At 40.9% G+C, this 27,085-nt stretch overlaps 1 protein-coding gene across 8 annotated transcripts in view; it reads left to right on the top strand.

The window, feature by feature from the left end:
* The window catches only part of ubr4 (ubiquitin protein ligase E3 component n-recognin 4), a 51,574-nt gene that overhangs the window by 13,486 nt on the left and 11,003 nt on the right, over positions 1-27,085 (top strand). For 2 of the 8 annotated variants that reach the window (XM_069141217.1, XM_069141216.1), the window contains 63 exons: positions 21-177; positions 298-383; positions 508-677; positions 974-1,253; positions 1,701-1,833; positions 1,968-2,047; positions 2,241-2,369; positions 3,235-3,417; positions 3,688-3,810; positions 3,903-4,132; positions 4,257-4,375; positions 4,468-4,565; positions 4,825-4,982; positions 5,125-5,331; positions 5,548-5,649; positions 5,733-5,833; positions 6,223-6,610; positions 6,851-6,914; positions 7,112-7,303; positions 7,977-8,047; positions 8,407-8,554; positions 9,357-9,590; positions 9,688-9,858; positions 10,009-10,191; positions 10,458-10,616; positions 10,858-11,010; positions 11,192-11,419; positions 11,602-11,759; positions 11,873-12,047; positions 12,220-12,421; positions 13,271-13,434; positions 13,605-13,821; positions 14,081-14,297; positions 15,017-15,049; positions 15,319-15,382; positions 15,496-15,630; positions 16,170-16,344; positions 16,533-16,664; positions 16,786-16,907; positions 17,277-17,388; positions 17,549-17,679; positions 18,129-18,306; positions 19,290-19,394; positions 19,921-20,058; positions 20,490-20,658; positions 20,927-21,131; positions 21,207-21,320; positions 21,730-21,939; positions 22,039-22,188; positions 22,291-22,518; positions 22,812-22,890; positions 22,994-23,233; positions 23,344-23,512; positions 23,723-23,867; positions 24,149-24,234; positions 24,329-24,416; positions 24,753-24,946; positions 25,127-25,366; positions 25,457-25,595; positions 25,747-25,872; positions 26,115-26,243; positions 26,335-26,684; positions 26,923-27,013. In XM_069141217.1, coding sequence (XP_068997318.1) covers positions 21-177; positions 298-383; positions 508-677; positions 974-1,253; positions 1,701-1,833; positions 1,968-2,047; positions 2,241-2,369; positions 3,235-3,417; positions 3,688-3,810; positions 3,903-4,132; positions 4,257-4,375; positions 4,468-4,565; positions 4,825-4,982; positions 5,125-5,331; positions 5,548-5,649; positions 5,733-5,833; positions 6,223-6,610; positions 6,851-6,914; positions 7,112-7,303; positions 7,977-8,047; positions 8,407-8,554; positions 9,357-9,590; positions 9,688-9,858; positions 10,009-10,191; positions 10,458-10,616; positions 10,858-11,010; positions 11,192-11,419; positions 11,602-11,759; positions 11,873-12,047; positions 12,220-12,421; positions 13,271-13,434; positions 13,605-13,821; positions 14,081-14,297; positions 15,017-15,049; positions 15,319-15,382; positions 15,496-15,630; positions 16,170-16,344; positions 16,533-16,664; positions 16,786-16,907; positions 17,277-17,388; positions 17,549-17,679; positions 18,129-18,306; positions 19,290-19,394; positions 19,921-20,058; positions 20,490-20,658; positions 20,927-21,131; positions 21,207-21,320; positions 21,730-21,939; positions 22,039-22,188; positions 22,291-22,518; positions 22,812-22,890; positions 22,994-23,233; positions 23,344-23,512; positions 23,723-23,867; positions 24,149-24,234; positions 24,329-24,416; positions 24,753-24,946; positions 25,127-25,366; positions 25,457-25,595; positions 25,747-25,872; positions 26,115-26,243; positions 26,335-26,684; positions 26,923-27,013 — 9,957 coding nt within the window. Of the gene's footprint in view, positions 1-20; positions 178-297; positions 384-507; positions 678-973; positions 1,254-1,700; positions 1,834-1,967; positions 2,048-2,240; positions 2,370-3,234; positions 3,418-3,687; positions 3,811-3,902; positions 4,133-4,256; positions 4,376-4,467; positions 4,566-4,824; positions 4,983-5,124; positions 5,332-5,547; positions 5,650-5,732; positions 5,834-6,222; positions 6,611-6,850; positions 6,915-7,111; positions 7,304-7,976; positions 8,048-8,406; positions 8,600-9,356; positions 9,591-9,687; positions 9,859-10,008; positions 10,192-10,457; positions 10,617-10,857; positions 11,011-11,191; positions 11,420-11,601; positions 11,760-11,872; positions 12,048-12,219; positions 12,422-13,270; positions 13,435-13,604; positions 13,822-14,080; positions 14,298-15,016; positions 15,050-15,318; positions 15,383-15,495; positions 15,631-16,169; positions 16,345-16,532; positions 16,665-16,785; positions 16,908-17,276; positions 17,389-17,548; positions 17,680-18,128; positions 18,307-19,289; positions 19,395-19,920; positions 20,059-20,489; positions 20,659-20,926; positions 21,132-21,206; positions 21,321-21,729; positions 21,940-22,038; positions 22,189-22,290; positions 22,519-22,811; positions 22,891-22,993; positions 23,234-23,343; positions 23,513-23,722; positions 23,868-24,148; positions 24,235-24,328; positions 24,417-24,752; positions 24,947-25,126; positions 25,367-25,456; positions 25,596-25,746; positions 25,873-26,114; positions 26,244-26,334; positions 26,685-26,922; positions 27,014-27,085 lie in introns of all 8 variants that reach the window. The other 6 variants (XM_069141215.1, XM_069141211.1, XM_069141212.1 and 3 more) reach the window with 5 other exon arrangements.

The raw sequence follows: 27,085 nt of genomic DNA, 5'->3' as shown, positions 1-27,085 counted from the left end.
GTAACTGTTTGTTCCTGTAGTTCCTCAGTTTAGCTTCTAGCATTCTGAACTTCATCACCACCTCAATGCTGAAGTCCAGGAACAACTTCATCCGCAACTACCTGAGTGTTTCTCTTACGGAGCAACACATGGCGACACTCGCAAGCATCATCAAAGACGTGGACAAGGATGTCAAAGGTATGGTTGAAAAAGACAGCTGACTGCTTATCATGCTAATTGTGAAGATTTGCCCAACTACTTGACAGCAATGCATACCACAAGGTGTAATGCTTTTTTTTTTTTTTTTCTTCTCCTCAGGCTCTTCAGATGAAGTGTTTTCTTTAGCTCTGTATCACTTCAACCACACCCTGGTAACCTCAGATCTTCCATCCCCCGCCCTGCAGGTAAAATGATTTTTTTTTGTTTACCAAGAAAAGACATTAGACTTATAATTGTTGCTCTTGAGTCATAGTTGGAATTGGTTGTCCAACGTCAGTGTCTCATTATCATATCTCTTGTCATTCACAGAGCACCCTTCTCCAGCAGTTGGGTGTTGCACCCTTTTCAGAGGGTCCTTGGCCTCTGTACATTCACCCTCAGTCACTATCAGTCCTCTCCAGACTTCTCCTCATATGGCAGCACAAAGCGAGTGTGCAAGGAGAACCAGATGTGCCTGAGTGTATGAAAGTCTGGGAAAGGTATGACAACCATGGCTTTCTTATCGGTCTTGGTGTAATGGAGAAATGTGAATATCTAATGATGTAACCAACCTTAGACATCAGTTAGTATTGTTGTTGTGAACTACTTGAGACATTGTACTTGTGATAATGACAAACAAGCAGTGATTGTTTGAATATTCCAAAAGACTTTGCTTTGAATTCACAATAACTAGTGAGCTACAGTTTGAAAAAACTCATTAATTCTAATCTATTTTATACTGGCACACATTACTCCTAATTGTTCTTTTTTTCAATTTTTATTTTCCTACTCCTAGATTTCTGGGAACCTTGAAGCAGCACACCATCCAGGGTTCTCTTCATGGAGAAGACGACCTCAATGTGGAGCACCTCCAGCTCCTCCTGCTTCTTTTCCACAATCTGTCAGAACGTGGTCGTCGATCAGTCCTCGCTCTGGTCACCCAGGCCATCACTGAAGTGGCACAGAGCAAAGAGTCCCAGTTGAAGGCTGTTCCCCTCAACCTGGCCCGCCTGCTGCTGGTCTTTGACTACCTGTTGCGTCACTACTCCAAGCCTCCCTTGTACCTTTTTGAACAGGTTAATGCTCATTTTGAAATTGTCTTGTGCTAATGGTAATTTTTGTTTCACAGTTTTTGCTGGGCATATATTTCACTTGGTTTTTGTTCTTATTGAGTAGCATACCATTCAGCAAGAACACTAATTTAATCATGTTGATAACAGAAAAGATCCCATCCTGATTTTAACAAAAGGCTAATTTGAGTATAAAAATATTCACATAGTTACGTTCCCAGTGAATTTTTTTTAGAGCAGCCACTGGTTTCACATTTAGAAAAAAAGCAGCAGATTTACATATATCTGATTTTCAGATTTGTACGTTTTTATTTTGAGTTATTTTGATTTCCTTGCGCTATAGAAGAAATAGCCACTTACTTGTACAAATCATTATTATTCTAATGTTGAATCTTTGTTTTTCTTTGGGATGATAGTAAATTAACTCCTCTCCATCATGAATGTTATTTGTAGGTGCAGTACAACCTCCTCACCCCACCATCTACCGGGCCAAGTTCAGTTCAGGAAGGTGGCAAAAGCAACAGCCTCCCACTTTACTATGGATTCAAAGAGGTGGAGGAGAACTGGGCTAAACACTGTTCAACAGGTAAAGCCAATGAAGAAAAATTGCTTTTTTTACCAGCTTACACAGACAACAGTCCTGATCTATGAATATGATTATTCATTCATAGCAGGTGAGAAAATAGAATTATTTTTTCTATTCATGTGCACCTTTTCTAGATTCGAATGTTCAGCCCAAGTTCTACTGCGTTCTGTCCCCGGAGGCGTCTGAAGATGATATCAGCCGACTAGACAGCAAGGTGGGACAATAACCTTTTTTCATTCATTTGAATCAGTATTCAGTCATCCAGTTACATGTGTGTGTTCTTGAGACTGCATAATATTTCTCTCTCTATCTGTGCATGTCTATATCTGTATAAATCTGTTCACATCAGCATGAATGAATATGGCTGTGCCTCACTTTTGTTAAAAACATTTTTTTTGTCCTGGTAGGTCTTTCCAAAGCTTTTTAATGGAGCGGTTAAATACGATGAACTCTATGCATGGCTCATCTCACTCCTGGCAGCAGGCTCTCAGTTTGACACAGCAAGAAGACAAGAGACCAAGCCCATCACTCCTATGGTGAGAAAAAAAAAAACACAAACAAACTGTACGCTGTGAAAGCAGGTGGCATTAAACAGCTGTCGTGTGCAGCGCTTCATGCTCAGTGTGGCTGCACCTTTATTCAATTACAGTATTTCAAATACACGTTTTACTAAATTTCCCTGCTGTGGGATTAATAAAGTCGAATGTAATTGATCTGCAAACAGTTTTCATGTATTAAAGGAGTATCATGGACAATGATGTAATGAGACAATACTATGACGATATTATAAATGTTCTACTAATAAAATAGCTTGATGTTATTTAGAGTTACACATGGTTCCAACACTGTGTTCACGTTGGTACCAGTCATCTGGTGTCTGCTCCCTGCTGCTAGTCTCTGCAATGATGCCTCCACTTGACCGGTGACTGCCATCAATACTAAAGAAGAAAACGCTGCTTGATTGCGGGCCCCTCGCTCCTCCAATTACAGTATACAACGTGAAAATGATTTCATACCTGTAAGAATGGGTTGTTGCCCCTGTTGACGGATTTTTCCATCCAGGACATTGGTGCACATCTCCCAACGGGAACACAACATTACTCCCATGTTGTGTTGATTAATGTACAATCTGTACCAGTATGGATACATGAAAGTATTAAGCAGAGCAAATAAATCACTGTCGTAGAGCTGTTTCAAGGATGCCCAGGTTCTCTCTGGTTGAGATAAAGTTACTTAAGACTTGAGTTAAGTGCATACACATAGACAGGTGTCAGTGCTCCTATACTATATACTTTAATTCCTGTAAGTGCTCAATAATAATAAAAGCAGCAAACTCCAGCTTTGACAACAGTTGAGCACATTGTGGTAAACCGTGTATGTTTGCTCTGTTCCCCTGCACAGGAGGCCTGCTCCCTACAGTACTACTTCCTGGTACTTTGGAGGATCCTGGGTGTCTTACCGCCCTCAAAAGCGTTCATGGAGCAGCTGAAGACCGGCTGCAGCGACCCCAATGAGAGCGACATCCTGCACACACTGCGGTGGTCCTCACGTCTCCGGGTGTCTACATACGTGAATTGGACCAAGGTCTGTTGGTGCCTGGAAGTATTACAGAATGTCTTAGTAGCATGTTTGGCACCATGTGTGTTGTTTTTTTGTTGTTGTTGTTTTGTTTGTAAACTAAGGCCAAGATATTTACATCAGAATTTTAGACTTTATTATTTAGCTTTTTCAGAGACACAATCTGAACGTTTCTAAAATGATTGACTTCTGTGATTTCGGTCGAACTTCAGACCTGGAATGTGATATCTTGTGGTCTATTTTGATGTACAACTATGCCTATGTCATCTTTTACAGGATCACTTGGTGAAACAGGGGATGAAAGCAGACCAAGCAGCCTCACTGGTTGAGATGACAGCTGCTAAGTGCAGCACCGTCAAATATGATGTGGAGCTAGCAGAGGAGTTCATTGCCAGACAGGTAATGATTACAATGTAGTCACGATGACCTGAGTAGATTGTTTTTCTAACACCGTTATGAACTCACCCTTTGACAACTTGATTCTGTTGCAGATTTCCACGTTCTCAAGTGTAGACCCAAATGTCATCCTTCCACTGCATCAGTTGCCCTCTCTTCAAGCCATCTACACACTGGATGCAGTCATCTCTAAAGTGCAGGTTTCCTTAGATGAACACTTGTCCAAGGTTGCCATCGAGGCTGACACCCACAAGTCCTCTGAGATCACAAAGAACCTGCTGCCCGCCACACTGCAGCTCACTGACATTTACACAGCTTTTACAAGGTGAGAAAAGGGCGTATTTTATCTAGCAGGCTGGAGTACAAGGATGAGATTTGAACCCCACTTTATGTAAGTTTTGTAACCACGTATCCTAATGTAATCATTAAAACAAACTTGTGTTGAACAGATCGTACCTACTCATGAACATCCCAGAGGAAGGGGAGAACAAGCTGACAGATGCTAAGCTCCAAGGCTATGCTGCAGTTCTGTCCATTGGCTCCACCCGTTGCAAGGCCAACATGCTGGGTATGTTGGAACATGTTTAACAGTACATTAAGATTCACAACTTTACTGTGCACCCCCCGTTTTAACCTGAACTTTTAAATACATCTTCACAGGTCATAGTATCATGCAGAACTTACCATCAGCTGTACAGACAATATGCGAGACTTGGAACAGCGTCCACACCAATGAATTCCCCAATATTGGGTCGTGGGTATGTGAATAAAGTTGTTGCTCTTAAAGTTGTTGGCACCTCCTTTTCATGCAGCTTACAAGCAACCTATGATTAGTTAGAAAATATCCATAAACATAAGTAAACGTTTATTAGATATAGTATAATAACAAAAACAACCTGTAAAATATGAAGATTTGTTTTTACTCTTTGTCCCCCACCTTACTCGGCATGTCATTTATCCAAACATCCTTGTTCCAGCAATCATGAGACTAAGAGTCTGGTGTGTTTTCTTTCTCAGCGAAATGCATTTGCCAATGACACGATTCCATCAGAGAGCTACATCAGCGCCATCCAAGCAGCTCATCTGGGCACACTGAGTTGTCAGTCCTTGCCTCTGGCCTCTTCTCTGAAACACATCCTTCTCTCATTGGTTCGCCTCACTGGCGACCTCATTGTGTAAGTGCTTCTCCAAATCTGTCAAAAATCCATAACCTTAAACATGTACACAACTGTATGTGATTTAAAAAATAAAAAAAAGATGTTATTCATGAAAACGTGTTGTCTCCCTTTTAATCTTGCTGCATGTTTGTCTTTTCAGTACAGAGGAGCTGAACCCCTCACAGGTTGTGAGCACTCTGCTGCCTCTCCTCCTGGAGAGCAGCACAGAGAGCGTCGCTGAGATCAGCAGCACCTCACTGGAGCGCGTCCTCGGCCCATCGGAGTCAGACGCCTTCCTTGCCCGCATCTACGAGCGTTTGGTGACCGGGTGTTACAACATCATTGCCAATCACTCAGACCCTAACAGGTGTGCCATGTCTGATTTGATTCATGAATTAAACTTGCACTGAATCAAAACAGAAAACTGGTGTTGGTTGTGATGAAGTCACTGAAATACCCCCCATCCCTCCCCCAATGCAGCTGTTTGTCTTTCTCGGCACAATGCTTTTTGTTTTCTTGCCTGCAGCTTTATTGTGTGGTTGTGTTGGATTGCAGTTAAACATTTTTATTTCTCATTTTCTAGTGGTTTGGATGAGTCTGTCCTCGAGGAATGCCTTCAGTACCTTGAAAAACAGCTTGAGAGCATTCAGGTCCGAAAGGCAATGGAAGAATTCTTTTCCTTCAGGTATTTGGTCAACTAATATCCCAGGCTACATTATTACTAGTTTATCTGGCCACCCCACATATTTTGTATTTCTTCTTTTCCAGTGGAGAGCTTGTCCAGATTATGATGGCGACAGCAAATGAGAAACTATCTGCCAAGTTCTGCAATAGGGTGCTGAAATTCTTCACCAAGCTTTTCCAGCTCAGTAAGTCTACTGTTGTCAGAGTTGACTTCAAACAATAAAAAGTTATTTAAAGGCGGGAGTATGCTTCAAATGGACTGGTTTGTACAAAATGTCTGATCGCTTATGAAGGCAAAATATTAACTGCTGTTCCAAATGGTCTCATTTAAGGCGGAGTGTAAACCCTGCATAATTTGTCACCTCTGCACACTAAAAGCTGTGTAAAGTAGGCATGCTTGTTTATTTTGTAAAATGTCAAAAGCAACCCCTTGTATTCTGATAGTCAAAAAACCTTGGGATGGTGATGTTCTAACAAACACTTCATATGAAGTATACTGACATTCTTAAGAAAGCTACTGATGTATTAGTTTCCTCGACAAGCTTAAATCTCATGTTGATTCTTTCATCCCCAGCTGAGAAGAGTCCAAACCCAAGCCTGTTATGTCTGTGTGGCTCTCTGGCCCAGCTGGCCTGTGTGGAGCCCTCTCGGCTGCAGTCCTGGTTGACACGGATGACGGCTGCTCCACCAAAGGACTCGGAGCAAATGGAGATTGTGCAAGAAAACCGACAGCTTCTGCAGGTGCTCACCACTCATATTGTGCGTGACAATAGCCAGGTGGGCGAAGGAGTGTGCACTGTCCTCCTCAGCACACTTATTCCCATGGCAACAGACATGCTGGCCAATGGTGATGGGACAGGCTTTCCTGAGCTCATGATCATCATGGCCACTCTTGCCAGTGCTGGACAGGGGGCCGGCCACCTGCAGCTGCACAGGGCTGCGATCGACTGGCTGACTAGATGGTAAGAAACCAGTTTCACAGACATGTAGGTCCAAGTTCCAGTCACATTTCAAATGTAATTCACATCAGGGAACTGTTTGTTCTTTTTGCCAATTCTGTTAGGGCCAAACTCACTAGAAAAACTGCTTCTTCTTTTTTTTTCAGATTGAAGGATTGTATTTTGTCTGACCTCAATGTTTACTAATGATCAAAGTTAAATTTCTGAATAATTTAAAATTAAATTATTATTTTTTTTTTGCAGCAAAAAGTATTTAACACAGAAGAATGTTGTGGAGAAAGTGAGCACAAACTTGTCCCACGGAAAGGTATGTTTTATTTTATTTATCTGTGTATATTTTAGAAGAATCTAATAGCACCAGTTTACAGAAGTGCATTATTTCAAAGCCCCCAAGGTTTAATTACATTCCCAACAATAGTTCAGCTTGTGTTTCCCATCTGGTAGTTTATTATATGTAAATATTAATTGTCCAGCAATTGATGTGTACCTTTTCTTTGATTCCAGCATGCCAGCATGCTGGAATGCTCATGCCACATCATCTCCTATTTGGCTGATGTCATGAATGCCTTGCGGCAAAGCAGTGGCCAAGGCACCACAGCACTGCTGATGGATGGAGAAGAGAAGGCCATGGAAGTAGACTCGGACTGGGTGGAGGAACTTGCAGTAGAGGAAGATGATTCCCAGGCAGAGGACTCTGTAAGATGGCATCTATTTATTCCAGTCTTTCTCAAACAGGACAATGTTTTGTTATTAGTATACAAACTTAAATGTAAAATGGTGTGGAATTGTGAGGCGTTGTGAATCCCACTATCGCAAAAATATCTACGCAGTTTAGATTATGTATAATGGAATTTTGTGTTAAATTTGTTTTCTGAACTAAATACAAAGGCCAAATTAATGTATAATGAACCCTTTTGATTAATATTAGACAACAGAAAAATGACCTTTAAATAGCCTTTTTCCTGCTGCAGGTTGATTTAGAAGGAAAATCCCTCTGGCTGTGGGTCTTGGCTCCTAATATAGGTCACGACCTGGTGGAGCAAAGATAACATTACATTTTCTTTCTCAGATCCCAAGAATTCCGCTTGTTGTTTCTTTAATGGTTTTAAACAATGTTCTGTAGATAACTTTCAGTGAAAGACAACAATTGAATTATATAAAATTGATTTTTAACATTATGGCTTGATCCTTGTTGACTAATGAGCTGCATATGTTTCTATTTCTCTGTAGTTATAAGGGTCTTTAATATTTAGCTGAATCCATATATAGAGACTGAAATATATAAGTTGTGCATGGAATTTTTTTTCTTTTGCTGTACTCGTGCTATATGGAAAATAATCATTTTAACATGCATGTCATTGTTTGACAGGATGAAGACTCCCTTTGCAACAAACTCTGCACTTTCACCATTACTCAGAAGGAGTTCATGAACCAACACTGGTAAAGAAAAATTCATAGTTTACTATGACCTTGGCTTTATTCTTACAAGAGACCGGGGTTTTTAATTTTATACCCAACCTGGCAGCAACATGTTGAAGATTTCTCTGAGCTGAACTCAGGTCTTGGAAAGAAATCTGTTTGGTTTGCTCAGAAATTTGGTTATATTTGTTCTATCATGCTCATACACTAATCCCTGCGACATTAGCTTAATATGTTTTTCTTGGTAAAAAAAAACATTCATGTCTCCTGTAATAGGTCCCTGCAAAGATGATATAGAAAAACAGCATGCAGGCGACACTCTGGTTGTTACTAAACTGAAGTACTATACATAGCCTTGCCTGTTCCTTTTTATTCTGCAGGTACCACTGTCACACCTGCAAGATGGTGGATGGGGTAGGTGTTTGCACAGTGTGCGCCAAGGTCTGTCACAAAGACCATGAGATCTCCTATGCCAAATATGGCTCTTTCTTCTGTGACTGCGGTGCCAAAGAGGATGGCAGCTGCCAGGTGAGACCGAATACCTCAGGTCATCATGGGAAGAGAACAACAGCGGTAACTTTGGCTTGCAAGTCATTCCCCCATTGACTTCCATCCTGTCATTTCACTTGATCAGGGTCATAGCTAGTCCACACACGTGGCCAGAAAATGAGAGGAATCATGTTTTGAATGTCTGTTGTCAACTTTTTGTGTACTGAAAAGGCCAGCTTCCCTAGTTAATCTTAAAAGATGGATTTTATGAGTGTGCATGTGATGACGAACAAACCATCAACCACATTTTGCCTTCAGTTTACTGTTTGATAAGAAGTGTGATAGATCTTTAGCATTCTGTGTCACTGTTGTGGTTAAAAATGCTCATAATTGTTTTGTTCACCTTTTGTAAATGTATTTTTTCACTTTAGTAATTGTACAAATTGATCTTTGCTGTCCTGTAAGAGGATAACAAAGTGAGAGTATATGTCATTGGCATGCAGCAAATTCCTTGTATCAGTACAGTTAATTGCCCCAGTGATGGCAAGAGTATTGCCAGTCTTAGTTTGCTGTACTAGAAGTTTAGATAAAGTTCACCTCCATTATACACTGTTTCTATGACCATCCTTTTGACTATATACTCCACTTTTTGGAGGAGCTAGCAAAGTTAAAAAATAAACTCAAGATTATCCTAAATGTAAAGAAACTGTACAAAGATGATGGTCTTATGTGAAAGTATTGTATATGATATCTTGCCATATTGAAGTATGCATGCACGTGAGAGGTGACATGGTTGGGTTTTCTCGCCTGGTCAACTTTGTTTTCGTTATATTATTCACAGGCTTTGGTCAAACGCAGCCCCAGCAGCGGCATGGGCTCCACTCTCAAAGAGTCTTCAGCGTTCCAGAGTGAACTGCGTATGCCCGAAAGTGCTATCCGCCACCAGAATGCATCTCCCTCGGACAAGGGCAAGGTCACCATCTGTGATGGCAAACCTGGTGATGAAGACAGACCTAAGAAGAGCAGTGTTTGCAAGAGCATTGAGGGCTGCCAGGAGGAGCTGCTAACACAAGTGGTTAGAGAGAGTGTATTTTTTTCCTTTAAGGTTTGCTTTGCATGTACTGTACTGTATTTTATGTGACATATGCTTTTGGCTCTTTTTTCCATGGCAGATGGGATCATCCACTGCTGTAGTCATACTGGAAATGCTCATGTTTCTGATGGAAGCCATCCAGACCAATTTCCAGCAGGCATCAGCAGTGGGAAGCAGCAGCCGTGCTCAGCAAGCCCTCAATGAACTGCATACTCAGGACAAAAATGTTGAGATGACAGACCAGTTAATGGTACAATGACATAAATAGTTATTTTAATATTTTATTTTAATAGACATAAAAATAGAGTGGTTCAGAAAATCACTTGATCATTAATTGAAACCTTTTGAGAAACGGCATGAAATTGTAAATTATTGTGTTTACTGTTGCTCTTTTCCTCAGGTGCCGACACTCGGCTCTCAGGAAGGTGCTTTTGAGAATGTGAGGATGAACTACAGTGGCGACCAGGGTCAAACCATACGCCAGCTCATCAGTGCACATGTCCTGCGCCGTGTTGCCATGTGTGTCCTGTCCTCACCACACGGCCGCCGCCAGCACCTTGCAGTTAGCCATGAAAAGGGAAAGGTAAACATGTTAACTGTCTTTAGTTCCATGAAATAAGCTTGAGAGAGAAATCTACCATACGACTAAATGATCAAATCTATTTCTACCCGTTTTAATGTGCATACATTTTGTTTTTTAAAAATACATTTATTTCTTTTTTTTTTGTAATTGTGTATATTTCTCAAGAAATTCCTTTTTTTTTTCTTCTTAAAGTTAATCACCAGTTTGCAGTGTCATTATTTTAGAACAGCAGATGACTCATTTTCTCTGTATCTCCCGCTCAACAGATAACAGTTCTGCAGCTGTCCACCTTGCTGAAGCAAGCTGACTCGAGTAAGAGGAAGCTGACGCTGACCCGTCTGGCCTCGGCCCCCGTCCCCTTCACTGTCCTCAGTCTGACAGGCAACCCTTGTAATGAAGATTACTTGGCTGTGTGTGGTCTTAAGGTGAGAAAAACAGCTTCTAAAATTTTTATGATTGTTTTTATTTGTTTTTTTCACAAATACAATGAGAAAAGTTGACAAGAAAAAAAAAACAATTAAGTTCCCGTCAAATAGTAATCGTTGTAGAATCCATAATCGATACTCAAATTGCACATTACGCAGGAATATTTAACAAGTTCCTTTTATATGAATGGTTTCTATTTGTTATTTAACCATCTTGTCTTTGTTCCTCTATTTTTTCCAGGACTGCCATGTTCTAACGTTCAGCAGCACCGGCTCTGTGTCAGACCATCTGGTGCTGCACCCACAGCTGGCTACAGGCAACTTCATCATCAAAGCTATCTGGTTACCAGGCTCACAGACTGAACTTGCCATCATCACTGCTGACTTTGTCAAGGTATATATTAGGAAATTATAGTCATACTTATGTGTTAATGTTCCTGATTTGATTTACGTTTCCACTAATTTGGGAAGAAAGTTACTCACAGTTTAACTCTAATTATGTAGCTTTTTGCATCTAAGAAAAGAACTGTTGTTTAATACTTGTTTTTTTTCTATTTGTCTCTCTTGGAAAACAGGTCTATGACTTGTCAGTGGATGCTCTGAGTCCCATGTACTACTTCCTGCTTCCTAGTTCCAAGATCCGTGATGCTACATTCCTTTTCAATGAAGAGGGGAAAAACATTATTGTAATAATGTCTTCAGCGGGTTACATGTACACCCAGATCATGGACGAATCCAGCAGTGCTCAACATGGCCCTTTCTACGTCACAAATGTACTGGAGATAACCCATGAAGACTTGAAGGTAACAAGGATTTATTTGGAGACCGCAAACATATATCTTCAAATTTGTGTGAGGTTGATGTTGTGCAAAATATTTACCATAAATGTTTCCTGAAAAGGTCTACAATAATATATATTTTAGATTTTTATTTAGTTGACTTACAGAGAGATGTATTGAGATAAATTCTTTCTTTGTAACTCCAGGATAGCAACGGGCAGGTAGCCGGCGGCGGCGTGTCTGTCTATTACTCCCACGTCCTGCAGATGCTTTTCTTCAGCTACAGCCAGGGAAAGTCTTTTGCTGCCACAGTGAGCCGCAGCACAACCGAAGTGCAGAAGCTCTTCGCCATCAACATCAAAGGGTAACGCTTCCTCCGCACCCTGCGTGGTTTCTTTGCTTCCCTGGATCTGCTCTGGGTCTAGAAAATGTAATGGTAACTGGAAAAACATTCTCCTGTCCTCCTGCTTCCTTTAGCTCTAACGGTGGCAGCAGTAAGATGTCACCTGCTCTGTGCCAGTGGTCCGAGGTCATGAACCACCCGGGCCTGGTGGCTTGCGTCCAGCAGACAACAGGCATACCTCTGGTTATCATGGTCAAACCTGACACCTTCCTCATCCAAGAGATTAAAACTCTGCCAGCCAAAGCAAAGGTAAGGGTTTTATATAATATAAAATAGAATAAGGAAATTTATTAAACGGTAAAGAAAAAAATGTTTCAGAGCACAAACGGTGCAATTCAGGAATGTGTGTAGTGTATACCTTGAACACATTTGCTCTTGTCTTGTTTATGGTTAACATTCATTTATGGTGTCTTTTTCACAGATCCAAGATATGGTAGCTATCCGACACACTGCCAGTAATGAGCAACAGCGCACTACCATGATTCTTCTTTGTGAGGATGGAAGCCTGCGAATCTACATGGCCAACGTGGACAACACCTCGTACTGGCTCCAGCCCTCGCTGCAGCCCAGCTGCGGCATCAGTATCATGAAGCCGGTCCGCAAGCGTAAAGCTGCTGCTGCTAGTGAGTTTGTGGCCAGTGAAATTTCATTATTTTTTCCAATGTACAGTGCATCTGGAAAGTATTCACAGCGCTTCACTTTTTCCACATTTTGTTATAGGACAGCCTTATTCCAAAATGGATTAAATTCATTTTTTTTCCCTCAAAATTCTACACACAATACCCCATAATGATAATGTGAAAAAAGGGTTTTTGAAATTTTTGCAAATCTATGAAAAAAATGAAAATATAACACGTACATAAGTATTCACAGCCTTTGCCATGACACTCAAAATTGAGCTCGGGTGCATCCTGTTTCCACTGATCATCCTTGAGATGTTTCTACAACTTGATTGGAGTTCACCTGTGGTAAATTCAGTTGATTGGACATGATTTGGAAAGACACACACCGTCTATATAAGGTCCCACAGTTGACAGTGCATGTCAGAGCACAAACCAAGCCATGAAGTCCAAAGAATTGTCTGTAGAACTCTGAGACAGGATTGTATCGAGGCACAGATCTGGGGAAGGGTACAGAAAATACATGTTTATTTACTAAAATCACCAGTTAACCTTTACTAACATTTCAATAGTTACCATACCCACGGTCTCTTCTTGTTCATAAATTCCTTTTGTTTGCCTTTTTGGCATCAGTTCTATCCTCTTAAAAGTTCACTTTCATCCAAGTTAACATTCATTCAAATTTTCTTCAGCATTTCTATAAAGACATTTAGTACTTTCTAAGGATCATAAGCATTAACTGAAAATAAATTTAGCAGAATGTGCTTGCAAGAAAATGCTTGCTAGCATACACGTATACATGCACTGTGTAACCCAAATGTTCTAATATCAATGTAATGATTTTACTTTAAGCCACCCGGACCTCCAGTCAGGTGACATTCCCAGTGGACTTCTTTGAACACAACCAACAATTGACAGAGGTGGAGTTTGGGGGTAATGACTTGCTGCAGGTCTACAATGGACAGCAGATCAAACACAGGCTCAACTCCACAGGGATGTATGTGGCCAACACAAAGGTAGGGTTACTTGAAGTGAATGATTCTCTATCAGAAATGGTTCAAGACACGGCTGTGTGTTTTTTCTTGCATAATCAATTGCGAGCATCAGTCATGCACGACCTGTTTATGCCAACACATGAACTAAATGATTCTGGTTTCTCTTATTTTCTGTCTTTCTTTCTCTGTAGCCTGGGGGATTCACTGTGGAAGCGGTGAACAACAACACTTCAATGGTGATGACAGGCATGCGGGTGCAGGTGGGCACTCAGGCCATTGAAAGGGCTCCTTCCTATGTGGAGGTCTTTGGCCGCACCATGCAGATAAACCTGACGAGAGCCCGCTGGTTTGACTTCCCCTTCACCAGAGAAGAGGCTCTCCAGGCTGACAAGAAGCTGTCCATATTTAGTAAGATCAAAAGTGATGATTATATTGCTTTTATTGCTCCTTGCTTTTAAAGAATATATATTATCCTTTGTATTGTTATCCACCTTCCATTACCAAAATTCTTACATCATGAAACGGTTTCAAATGCATTTTATGCAATATCTATCTTGCTAAACAATGTCTATATGATGTCTGTGAGCTCATCTGATCTGCTTCTATGATTTGGTCACACTGAATTTGCAGCAGACCGTTAAGATGCATCTCCTTGTTCTTTTTAAAGTTGGAGCATCTGTTGACCCGGCTGGAGTCACCATGCTTGATTCGATCAAGATCTATGGTAAAACCAAGGAGCAGTTCGGCTGGCCTGAAGACCCACCAGAGGACTTCTCCTCTGCCTCAGTTAACAATGTCTGCAGTCCCAGCCTCAACCAGGGCAATGGAACCACTGATGGAGACATAGCTACTCCAACCACAACCAGTGGCACTGTGCTGGAGAGGTATGAGCTTTCCACTTTAGGGTTCAACACAACTTCTTGGCATTTGCAGTTCTCAGTCCCCTGTAGATGAGTTAGCCACATCTGATGAGACAGTGTGACCGCTGACTTTGTAATCAAATTTGTGTCACTTTTAAACTACCTGTTGTCTACACAGTCTGATTGTTGACCATTTAGACAGCGGGGGTATCTATCCTTGTACCTATATAAGACCATTGTGGGCTCACTAGTTAGCATTACTGTTTTAACATGTTTGAATGACTTTTGCTTTAATATCATGAGGTACATTGATTTGACAGTAAATTTATTTTGCTGGATTAGCCAAAAATAGTTCTATAGTCTATAGTTTATCTGTAATTTCTCAAACAATTTCCAGGGAAATGCTATGTTATCATATGAAGAGATATTGTGGCAAAACCCATTACAATCATCATAACAGATGTTTTTTTTTTTTTTTTTTTTTTTTTTTAAAATCTCATACTGCTCTCTTTTAGTGTATCATCATGAGTCCAGTTATGTAGGAGTTGTTGGGCACAAGCCTGAGTCTTGAACAGTGGCCGTTGGGTTCTCTTTAGAGTGTTTAGTGCATGGCTCTTGTGATCATCTTTTCTTGCATGCCTCTCTTTTGTTTAACTGAATCATTTAATTTCACTTGTTTCTTTCTGTGATCCTCACACTTATTTTTGTTCTTTTTCTTTTGCTCCCAAAAATACAATAAAAAGTTGTGAAACTGAGTCCTTATCAACCTTGGACCGGTTAGTAACTGCCCTTTCTCTGCTTGTTTGTATGGTTTTGTGCATGTGTGCCAGTTTGTGTGAACATGCCACGCATCATCTACACACTTGTGCAACAACAAAAACATTTTTTTTCCTGGCAACATTTCTTCTTGCATTTAGTGTTGTTTTGCATTTAGATTAGCACAAACTGCAACAGATTGAGAATGCTTTTTTTCTGAATGATTGATTGGTTGTCTTAAGGCAAAAACTACAGGAGAGGCAGAATTGATCTTGTCTTTCAATTTTAGGTTGGTGGTCAGCTCCCTTGAGGCTTTGGAAAGCTGCTTTGCAGTAGGTTCATCCAGTGAAAAGGTAACCTGATGAAGATTTGATTCTTTATTGGAAAAAAGCAATATCACATTCCCTGCGTTCAACTTGATTTTCTTTCGGGACCATTGTTAATTCATGTTTTTAACCTTGTGCAGGAGAAAAACAAGGCAGCAGCACTGGAGTTGGCCACTTTACTCCTGTCCATGCCAACTCCTGCAGGTGTGCAGCAGCAGACAAAGGGACTACTTGCCAGCCTACACACCAGCCGTACTGCCTACCACAACCACAAGGTAAAAAGAAATCACATTTGACATTTTCTGTCTTTATCATATTTTGAGTTGCCCTGCAAAATTTCTATACTGTATCCATTGCATTATTGGTATATTAGTATTATTATGGTTATTAGCAATATTATTTTATAACTGTTCAGATTATTTTGGTTGAAAGACTAAATGTGACACATAGTATTTATAAATGATGAAAGGACAGTTAGTGAGGCAAGGGAAAATGGTCAACAGGTAATATTGATGAATCTTCTAAGAGCCACAATTGAAATAGTACTGAATTGTATGATTAAGTAAGCAAATATATTTGTTTGATCGGAATATCCATTCAGTTCATAAAAAGTTGGTTCTTGCTCCTCTTTCATTCTCAGTTAATCCACTAAATATATAAATACATTAGTTTGTTGAGAAACCACTCTCTCCGAAGTGTAAACTGAAATTAGAAACTGGTTTTTATGCAGTTAACCTCTTTTAGGTGCTAAATGATGTGTTCGTCGACATCACTTCTGAAGAACTAATGCAACTTCTCTGCCTCCTCTCACTAGGACCAGTCTTTGCTGAGTAATGCAGTGCAGTGTCTGAATAGCTGCAGCCGAGAGGGGAGGGAGCTCGACCCTGATGTCTTCCAGAGGCTTGTGATCACCGCCCGCTCCATTGCTATCATGAGACCCAACAACTTGGTGCATTTCACAGAAACAAAATCACTGCACCACGACTCTGGTAAGAGACTGTTCTGCTGGTATGGAGACAAGTGAATGGCAATTCATGTGTTATCTGTCTGGTATCATGATTTTAAGATTTTGAGATGATGTCCTAATTCTTGGTTAGAAGGACTTTTAATGCGACTTGGGAGCTAAATAATCTAAAAGTTTCACACTCATTCATGGTTTTTTTTCTTTTTAACTCAGAAATGACAGAGGACGGGCAAAAACATGTGGATGGGGAAAGCTGCAATTTCATTGCACAGTTGATGAATAACTTCTGGAGGCTCCATGCTCTGAAACCAAAGAATGCATTCCTTGCTCCTGCTTGTCTGCCTGGTAAGTTCAAACTTTGGCACCTCAACATGTTGTATGCGTGTTGAGTGTGAAAAACATATAGATAAGTGATGAGTAATGTGACTCAAATTTGTGAATGTGTTTTTCTTCCCCTCCATCTAAGGCCTAACTCACGTGGAAGCAACAGTAAATGCCTTGGTTGACATCATCCATGCATACTGCACATGTGAACTGGATCATATCAATGTCGCCTCCAAAATCTACATGCAAATGTTACTCTGCCCTGTAAGTATAATACGTCTATTGATCAGTGTGGATAATTTAATATTGGGACTCAAAAAAACATCACAGACTTAAAATCGCAATCACTGATGAACTTGGATTTACCAAACATTTAACAGTTTGAAAACATTTTGCCGTTGCTGTTGAGCATCGCTGTTGCTGACATTCTAATTACTGCCTTTTTAATCTTATTTTGTTTTTGCAAGTCTTTACAAGGCTGTTTATAATCAGCATTTTGATTTGAGAATATATGGAAATTGTTTGACAATTATATGCTTACAATTAGAATAGGAACTGTTGTATGCATTACTGTGGTTAAAGTAAAGACAGACCGTCATGAGATAACAATCCAGTGTTTGAATAACATTTCAGGACACTGCTGTGAGCTTTGCTTGTAAGCAGGCTCTGATCAGAGTGCTCCGTCCAAGAAACAAGCGCCGTCATGTGACCCTCCCATCTCCCCCACGCTCCAACACTCCTATGGGTAAGTTTGCGTAGACTTTATACAATGCATCTTTATATATATTGAATGTTAGTATATGCGCATGAATGTGTGTTTAGAGGCGGTTTTGTAATGTTTGAAGAGTCCTATGACCACAGCAAATCCAGTTCTCTAAAGGTTTGTGGTTGATTGCCTTTATCAGGAGATAAGGATGATGATGACGACGATGATGCAGATGAGAAAATGCAGTCATCAGTGCTGACTGGGGGAGAAGAGGGTCGACAGGAGAGCCAAGAGCAGGGTGAAGTGGACCACGGCGACTTTGAGATGGTGGTGAGGCAATGAACAAAAAAAGTCAATGGTCTATCTGAGATTGTGCTCGCATCGTTTACATAGTGGGAGGAAACTTGACAAGTTGAACCAGTCATTTAAGCATGATTTTGTTTATTTAGCTCAATTTCATTGGGCACAATACTGCAAAGTTTTATTTAATGGCACTGATTAGCCCTGTGGGTCACAAGTTAACCCTTTGAAACACAGTGGTGCTGTCTAATGTGATAAAAAAAAAAAAAAATTTAAAAACTTCTATTCTCCAATGTCACCTAGTTAGAGACAAATAATAAATTCACACTGCAAAGATAAATGGAAAAGCCCCTGATTGTGAACCTTGTTCTTCTTTCCCTGATACATTGGTTTATCTTCAAATATAAATCTGTTGCAAACAAGATGGATGTTCCACATTAAAGGAACGAATAGCACATTTTTGTTTTTGATCTTCACAGTCTGAGTCGATGGTCCTGGAGACAGCAGAAAATGTCAACAATGGGAATCCATCTCCCCTGGAGGCTCTGCTGGCTGGAGCTGAAGGTTTCCCCCCCATGCTAGACATCCCTCCTGATGCAGATGATGAAACTATGGTAGAGCTGGCCATCGCTCTCAGCCTTCAACAGGATCAACAAGGTAAGTAGCCAGAAATATGAAACATAAATATAGTTTCTACTCCTTTATACAGTTGTATGTAAGTGTGGACACCCCTTGGATTTTTTTTTTTTTTTTTTTTTTTTTTTTTAAAGGTAAGAACAAGTAACTGCAACCCATGCAACAAAAATACATTAAAATGATCCATTCTTCAAATGTTAATTAACTTAAAAAAAAATTATAAAAAGACACACAAAAAAAATCTTATTGTAGCCTGTGTAAAAATTTGGTCACCTTTCTATTTAGATCTTCATTAACATGTTCTGTGTCAGTTGATCTGTTCAGACTTAAGTGCAGGTGAAGACTGTTATGAATGGTCGACTGATGACAATTCCAGAGCCGATAAATTCTCAGACTCTTGACACCTTGTTGTTACAATCAACAAGCATGGGCTCCTTAAAGCTAATGAGGATCTGAAAAGGAAGCTAATTGATACCTACAAGGCAGCGTCGGCTTTAGAATAATATCAGCCTGCAGTTTCCACTGTCTGAACGTCATTATGAAATGGTAAGTAAGAGCAGCTGAGGAAGTCAAGACAAGATCCGAAGAACAAGAAAACATAAAACACCCTGATGACTGCAAAAGACCTGCACCAAAGTTTAGCTGACACATTAGTGGTGGTTACAACAAGCTTTACTCATATAGTCGGGTACCCAAACTTTTGCACATCACAGTTACTGTTTAATTTTTTTCGATAAAAAGTAACTGGACAATAACGTGAAGAAAGGGCAATTTTAATATTTATTTGCAGGAGTTATATTTACTTATTTTCTCCTAAAAAAAAATCCACAAAACAAATAACTTGTCTAGCGCTGTGCAAACTTTTACTTGCAACTGTATTAACCATGTTGGTATTTGGGAATCATGTACCTCAAATTCGTTGCTCAAATTTGTATCAGGTGAAACATCACTTTGGAAATTAATGTTTTGGGTCAACACTTAAACCTACTTTTTGACATTTTTAGGCAGTAGCAGCAGTGCTCTTGGCCTTCAGAGCCTTGGCCTGTCTGGCCAGGCCCCCAGCTCCTCTTCACTTGATGCTGGCACCCTTTCAGACACCACTGCATCAGGTAATAAGACCATCTCCATGATACTGTGATTAGCAGGAAAATTGTTTTTTGCAAGTTCACAGTTGCAAGTAAATTTAACTATTTTTAAACTTAAAACAAATAAAGTAACTATTTTTAAATTGAAAACATTTCAAAAGTGTGTGTGTGTGTGTTTGTGTTTATGTTTGTATTTGTGTGTGTGTGTGTGACTATTATTAATATTATTCCATCTGTAAAGTCATAACTGTCAGTGATACGGCTTCTGGTTAAACTTTATCAAAGCAGTTTTTCATCTTTATATTTGGTCACTTTTTCTTCAGTATTTTATAAGATAGCTCATCAATGTTAAGTTAACCCTTATAATTTCATATCACACTTGCTGCGGTAGGTTCAACAGAAAAAGAACCACCAATGATGGAAGGTTGAAGTGTTTTTATTGTATTGCATGCCTTTTTGCATTGCTGCTGCACAAGTATATACTAAGATCATGTATCCTGGCCGGGTGACCGCCGTGTATTTACCGTTACAGCTATTGCTATGATTTCAGCCCCGGCATCAGATGATGAGGGCAGCACAGCTGCAACTGATGGCTCTACGCTGCGGACCTCCCCGGCTGAGCATGGAGGCAGTGTGGGCTCCGAGAGTGGAGGCTCTGCTATCGACTCTGTAGCAGGGGAGCACAGCGGTGGGTGATTTCAGTAAAATAGGCAGTCTAAGTTTGAAAACATTACATTTGCATTTCTGGAAATGTTCATACAGTATCTATAACGTATATAAATATAGATATGTCTGTATTAGTTTGCAGAGTGATTTGTAGTTAGTTTGAAAGGTATTTTAGCAGGTAATAGTTTTTCTCTCATCTCTAACAACCTTCTGAATACAGTAGTTTTTAGTTTGTAGATCAAAATGTTTCCTCTCCTTACCTTTTCCCCTACCTCAGTTTAAGGTTTGGATCATCTCATTATCTATCATGTTAGGCATTAAAGTCCTGAGCGGCACAGTTATTTTGGAAAAACACCTTTCACTTCATTTTGAATTAAAACCTTAATATCTCCTTATTGTACATTACCTTGATTCCAGTTTGCTTACATTTCTTTTGTGCATGCATGTGTTTAGTGTCAGGTCGCAGCAGTGCATATGGAGACACCACCGTGGAGGGGCACCCTGCCGGACCAGGCAGTGTGAGTTCCAGCACTGGAGCCATCAGTACCACCACAGCCCAGCAGGAAGGCGAAGGTTCAGAAGGGGAGGGAGAGACTGAGGGAGATATCCACACGAGCAACAGGTCAGACCCCATAAATGATGAGAAGTTTGGGTTAACTAGGAAAATTCAAGTTCAATCTCTGCTAACACTAAACATCTGCCCTGTGAAGTGTTAAGAAACTTTGTTTCTACCAGCCATTAGTACCAATATGACCTAAAGAAAGAGACACATTTAGAGAGAAAATAGTTTTTCTTGTAGATTGCTGTCATTTAAAAATGACACATTGAACATTGAGTCAATTCTAATGAAGAAGTAAAAATGTTCTCTGTTATTTTGTGTTTGTCATTAGGCTGCACATGGTTCGTCTTATGCTACTGGAGCGCCTGCTTCAGCACCTTTCTCAGCTCCACAATGTAGGTGGAGTCCAAGCCATCCCTTACATGCAAGTTATCCTCATGTTGACCTCTGACCTTGATGGTGAAGATGAGAAGGATAAGGGGGCCTTGGATGACCTGCTAGCACAGCTCATTGCCGAGCTTGGCATGCACAAGAAGGTAACCGTTGTCTCTTTGAGATGAATCAGGCTCAAAATGTCATTGATTTACTGAATTCATGTTATTCCTCTGCAGGATGTATCCAAGAAAAATGAGCGTAGCTCCATCAATGAAGTTCATTTGGTCATCATGAGGCTGCTCAGTGTGTTCATGTCCCGAACCAAGTCTGGCTCGAAATCCTCTTCTGAGGTAGGTTCTCCTTATTATCTTAATGCAGTTTTCACAGATTGTATTAAAGTCTGTTTTAAACCTGTTCCAGCTTAATGCCAAACTAAATATATCTGGACATGGAATTTAGTTACATCAGGAGTTTCAAGACAATATAGAATATTTTTGGAGATGAAAAAAGATCATTTATCACTGAACCAGTCAGAGGTTTTGGACACCAGTCAAAAAGCAGAAAACATGTCTTCACATGTTTCATTAGTCAGGTGCGTACAGTAGATATTTGCAGATCTAATAGCTCAAATGTGAAATTTTCTGTGACTGAATTTGCACAGCATAATACACACAATTTCATGGGTATAAAGTAATTTGATTGTACTTTTTACATCATAAATTGTGACGGCCGCTGCTTTCCCCTCTTTCTGTCTTCCAGTCATCCTCCCTGATTTCCAACGCCACAGCGACTGCCCTGCTCAGCCTTGGTGCCATCGACTACTGTCTCCATGTGCTCAAGTCTCTCCTGGAGTTCTGGAAGAGCCAACAGGGTGAAGAAGAGCCCGCGACCACCAGCCAGCTCCTCCGCACACACACCGCCTCCTCTCCCCCCGACATGAGCCCTTTCTTCCTGCGCCAATATGTGAAGGTATCAGATAACAGAAAACATATTTATCTCTAAAACTTGAAAAGATTATTTTTGTAAAGTAATGTTGACGTGAACCCACTGTGTTGTTTCTGCAACCAGGGACATGCTGCTGATGTGTTTGAAGCCTACTCTCAGTTGTTGACTGAAATGGTGCTCCGGTTGCCATATCAGATAAAGAAGATTGCTGACACCAACCCACGTATCCCACCTCCTGTGTTTGACCATTCCTGGTTCTACTATCTGTCTGAAGTAAGCTGTTGACAATATTTGTCATTTATGGGATTTTTCAATGTATGTTTTTACAAAAGACATAAACACAAGCCCTTTACACTCTCTTCCTTTTCTTCTCAGTACCTGATGATCCAACAGACGCCGTTTGTCAGGAGGCAGGTCAGGAAGCTGCTGCTGTTTATCTGCGGCTCAAAGGAGAAATATCGTCAGCTGCGAGACCTGCACACTCTTGACTCCCATGTGCGCAGCATCAAGAAGCTTCTGGAGGAGCAGGGCATCTTTCTCCGGGCTGGCGTGGTCACGGCCACATCTGGCTCAGCTCTTCAATACGACACACTCATCAACCTGGTGAGTCTCATTTGAACAACAAGGCTGCTCATACTTCACTGTACTCATTATTTTTTTGGTTGTTGTGTATTACGATGTGTTTACTTTGTACTCCTGTGGTTTTTACAGTGTTGGGGTGACTTCATTGGGTGTATATATTTTGCAACCCCAGTTTGCTTCATTTTCTTGTTTATATTGATTACTGTCATTTTTTTTGTCACGTTTTCTTGTTGTTTCACTACAATCAGCTGCTTTGAGGACTGGAAATTTTATCACTTCCTGTGCTTAGATATAAGTTGCTTTTCTTGTTGCAGATGGAACACCTGAAAGCTTGTGCTGAAATTGCCACTCAGAGGACAATCAACTGGCAGAAGTTCTGCATGAAGGATGACTGTAAGTTGTTTCAGATATCTTTTGTAAGTGGAAAAAAAAAAAAAAACTTTCAGGCCAGTATTGCTAAAAATGTTTCTTATCGTTTATTCTCTTCGCTGTCCAGCTGTTTTGTACTTCCTGCTCCAAGTCAGCTTCCTAGTGGACGAGGGGGTTTCCCCAGTTTTACTGCAGCTCCTCTCCTGTGCCCTTTGTGGCAGCAAAGTGCTGGCGGCCTCCTCCTCCTCTTCATCATATACAGGAGGAAGCTCTGGTAGTGCTGGACAGACGGGAGCTTCTCAGTCGTCTCAGAGCAAATCCTCAAGTAAAAAGAGCAAAAAAGAAGACAAAGAGAAAGACAAAGAGGGTGAGATGGCAAAACAGACTTCACTATTGGGTTTGTTTAGAAGCACATATTGGATTGGATGGTAGATGCTTGTGTCCTGACTGTATTCCATCTTTGTTGACTGACCACAGGAGATGGAGTTGGAAGCCAGGAGGATCAGCTGTGTATGGCTCTGGTCAGTCAGCTTAACAAGTTTGCAGACAAGGAGACACTCATCCAGTTCTTGCGCTGTTTCCTGCTAGAGTCAAACTCCTCTGCTGTGCGCTGGCAAGCCCACTGCTTGGCTCTACATATCTACAGGTATTGTTGAAACACTTCAACACAGTTCATTCCCAATTGCTCATTATGTCTCATATACAAGATGTCTCAAATTTATACTAGTTTAACAACCGTACAAAAGCTCTAGCAGCCATAAACAGTAGAAATAATTTGTGTACAAATGCATTACTAATTGATTTAATGGTGAAATTATAACCTGAGCTGGTGGCAAACATATGAATCTTTGTGCAGGAACTCCAGCAAATCTCAGCAGGAGCTGCTGCTTGAACTGACTTGGGCCATCTGGCCAGAACTCCCTGCATATGGCCGCAAAGCTGCCCAGTTTGTCGACCTACTTGGATACTTCTCGCTCAAAACCCCTCAAACAGAGAAAAAGGTTTGGAGTATATTTTAAAGTCCTTGCAGTGTCCCAGTATCTGCACGCCATCTGGTTAAGAAATAATGGTTTAATGCGTTTAAGCTCTTTCAAAATACTTCCAGAATTTTGGGATAATTTGACAAAATAATACTTTGGAATTTATAAATAACTAAAAACTTTGACTGGGTCCATAATGTATTGCTCAGAGGGCCTCTTTATCATTCTGCAGAACACAGTTGTTACAGTAATAATGGTAGAAAGTCTTTGTGAAATGGTTTTCTTTCCCTTTTCTGTTCCAGCTGAAGGAGTATTCCCAGAAAGCTGTGGAAATCCTGAGGGCACAGAATCATATCCTGACAAATCACCCCAACTCCAACATCTACAAGTATGTGTACATTAATGCACATCTTATTACAAGGAGAATATCATTTCAAGTATTTGAAATCCTCTACATAAAACCACTGTGTATTCTGTTGCAGCACTCTTTCTGGCTTAGTGGAGTTTGATGGCTTTTTTCTGGAGAGTGACCCCTGCTTAGTTTGCAACAATCCAGAGGTTCCTTTCTCCGTAAGTGCAACACAACCCCACTTAATAGACATATTCGTATTTTCATATTTTAGATTCTTATCTAAAAAGTAGGTAAGAAATCTAGCTAATAGAATTCGAATGCAAGTTTTACACTAAATCTTTTTTGCAATTTTTAAGACTTTTGCATTGGCTAAGGTGTCCAACACAAGGTGCCGCATGCTTATCTGCATGCCATTGCATTATTGATGATGAAACCATGACAAAATTATCATTATGACGGCATGGGACTACAAGACAAGACCCTTTTATGCTTAGACCCTTCTGGCACGAACAGTCCCTATTTGGTTTTAAACATTGTTTGTATTTGTCCTCCAGAATATAAAGCTATCATCTATCAAAGTGGACACCCGCTACACCACCACACAGCAGGTTGTCAAGCTCATTGGTAGCCACACCATCAGCAAAGTCACCGTGAAGATCGGTGACCTCAAACGCACCAAAATGGTTCGCACCATCAATCTCTACTACAACAACAGGACTGTCCAGGCTATCGTGGAGCTGAAGAATAAGTATGTTTCAGCAAGATGCTGATCTTTCTCTCTCCCCTTCTTTTTCAGTTACTGCCTTCATAACGATAATTTAACAATGAAGTTTTAACGTACAAAGATTACATAGTGACCACTTCTTGGTTTTATTCTCATTTATTTTCGGTATGAAGTTAAAGCTCTTAACTTTGTCGTTGTTTTTAGGCCTGCTCGTTGGCACAAAGCCAAGAAAGTTCAGCTAACCCCGGGGCAAACCGAGGTGAAGATCGACCTTCCCTTACCTATCGTCGCATCCAACCTGATGATCGAGTTTTCAGATTTTTATGAGAACTACCAGGCCTCCACAGAGACCCTGCAGTGTCCCCGCTGCAGTGCGTCTGTGCCTGCCAACCCTGGTGTGTGTGGAAACTGTGGTGAGAACGTGTATCAGTGCCACAAGTGCAGGTGAGCAGCAGGTTTCCTCCGCAGCGCTGAAAGGATTATTGGAGACACTGAAGTTGATTGGATATTTACTCAGCGGTTGTCTCTTTTCAGGTCTATTAATTATGACGAAAAAGACCCCTTCCTGTGCAATGCCTGTGGTTTCTGCAAATATGCCCGATTTGACTTCATGCTGTATGCTAAGCCATGCTGTGCTGTGGATCCCATTGAGAATGAGGAAGACCGGAAAAAAGTAAGAAGCCACTTGCAGGGCAAGACAAAATAAGTTTTGTCCTGATTTTTCCTTATGAGTGAAGTCATTTTCTCTAAATGAATTCTTGACTCTGTTTCCTCCTCTACCTTTACTCCACTTCTCTTAATCTTTATTTCATTTATTTCCGTAGGCTGTGACGAACATCAACACCCTGCTGGACAAAGCTGACCGGGTCTACCACCAGCTGATGGGCCACCGGCCTCAGTTGGAGAGCCTCTTGTCTAAAGTCAACGAGGCAGCACCAGAGAAACCCCAGGTCAGTCACAAGAGGGACTACTTCTTTTTAAGTTAAATACTAAATGTTGGATGAGAAATGGGTGCACAAATAATGTTATGGATGTTTATTTGATCATATTTGCTATTAACTGAAATTACAGTTGTGCCGTTTCTAACGTTACATCACGCGTGCCTGGTACATTATTTTGATTATTCTTTGTTTCAGTCTCACTTCCACAGTTTGACCTCATCGTATTGTCTCTGTTCTTTTGTCGGTCTCAGGATGACACTGGAGCAGGTGCAGGACTCGGTACTTCCTCTGCAAATGTGAACAGATACATTCAACAGCTGGCTCAAGAGTACAGTGGAGACTGCAAGACATCATTTGACGAACTCTCTAAGATTATACAGGTTAGAGAGGGAAAGGTTTTCCTTTCCATGCAGTTTGTAGCACTTTTTTTCCTGCTCAGCTATAACTGTGTCCCTTTCTTTTTGTTTACAGAAAGTGCTCGCATCCCGCAAAGAGCTCTTGGAGTATGACCTGCAGCAGAGAGAAGCCGCCACCAAGTCATCCCGGAGCAGCAGCAGCCACCAGCCCACCTTCACCGCCAGTCAATACCGCGCCCTGTCTGTGCTGGGCTGCGGCCACACTTCCTCAAACAAGTGTTATGGCTGTGCCTCCGCTGTCACCGGTCACTGTATCACACTACTCCGCGCACTGGCCACTAATCCAGCCCTCCGGCAGATACTGGTCCTCCAGGGTCTCATCCGTGAGCTGTTTGAGTATAACTTGCGGCGAGGTACAGCAGCCATGAGGGAGGAGGTGCGCCAGCTGGTCTGTCTGCTCACCAGGTACATTACTCCTTCACCTGCCCTCTAGTAGTCAAGTACGAGTTAAGTGAAAGTTTATTGATACATAACTTACAGCTTAGTGGCTGAAGCATGGCACTCTGCATTGCAACATGTAAGCACTGGTACGTTTAAATGCATGTCTACTTTTTGCTTCTTTACTTTGTGTATATACAGTATGTTGCAGTGCTACTTAATAATTGTTGTGTCTGTTGTTTCCTTCTATTTTTTCCTGTTTCAGAGATCATCCAGAAGCCACTCAGCAGATGAATGATCTCATCATTGCCAAAGTGTCAGCTGCCCTCAAAGGTCACTGGGCCAATCCTGATCTGGTATGTCATCTTACAATCCTACTGCTAGCTGAATAAATGAAGCTAAAGAAACATAGTGATTCTGTTTCTATG

Source organism: Embiotoca jacksoni, unplaced genomic scaffold (assembly GCF_022577435.1).
Source record: "Embiotoca jacksoni isolate LCO1_2020_lvr unplaced genomic scaffold, fEmbJac1.0.p SCAF_9, whole genome shotgun sequence".
NCBI classification, from domain to species: domain Eukaryota; kingdom Metazoa; phylum Chordata; class Actinopteri; family Embiotocidae; genus Embiotoca; species Embiotoca jacksoni.
Note: the sequence above shows the minus strand (reverse complement) of the source record. Positions and strands in the feature narration are given on the sequence as shown.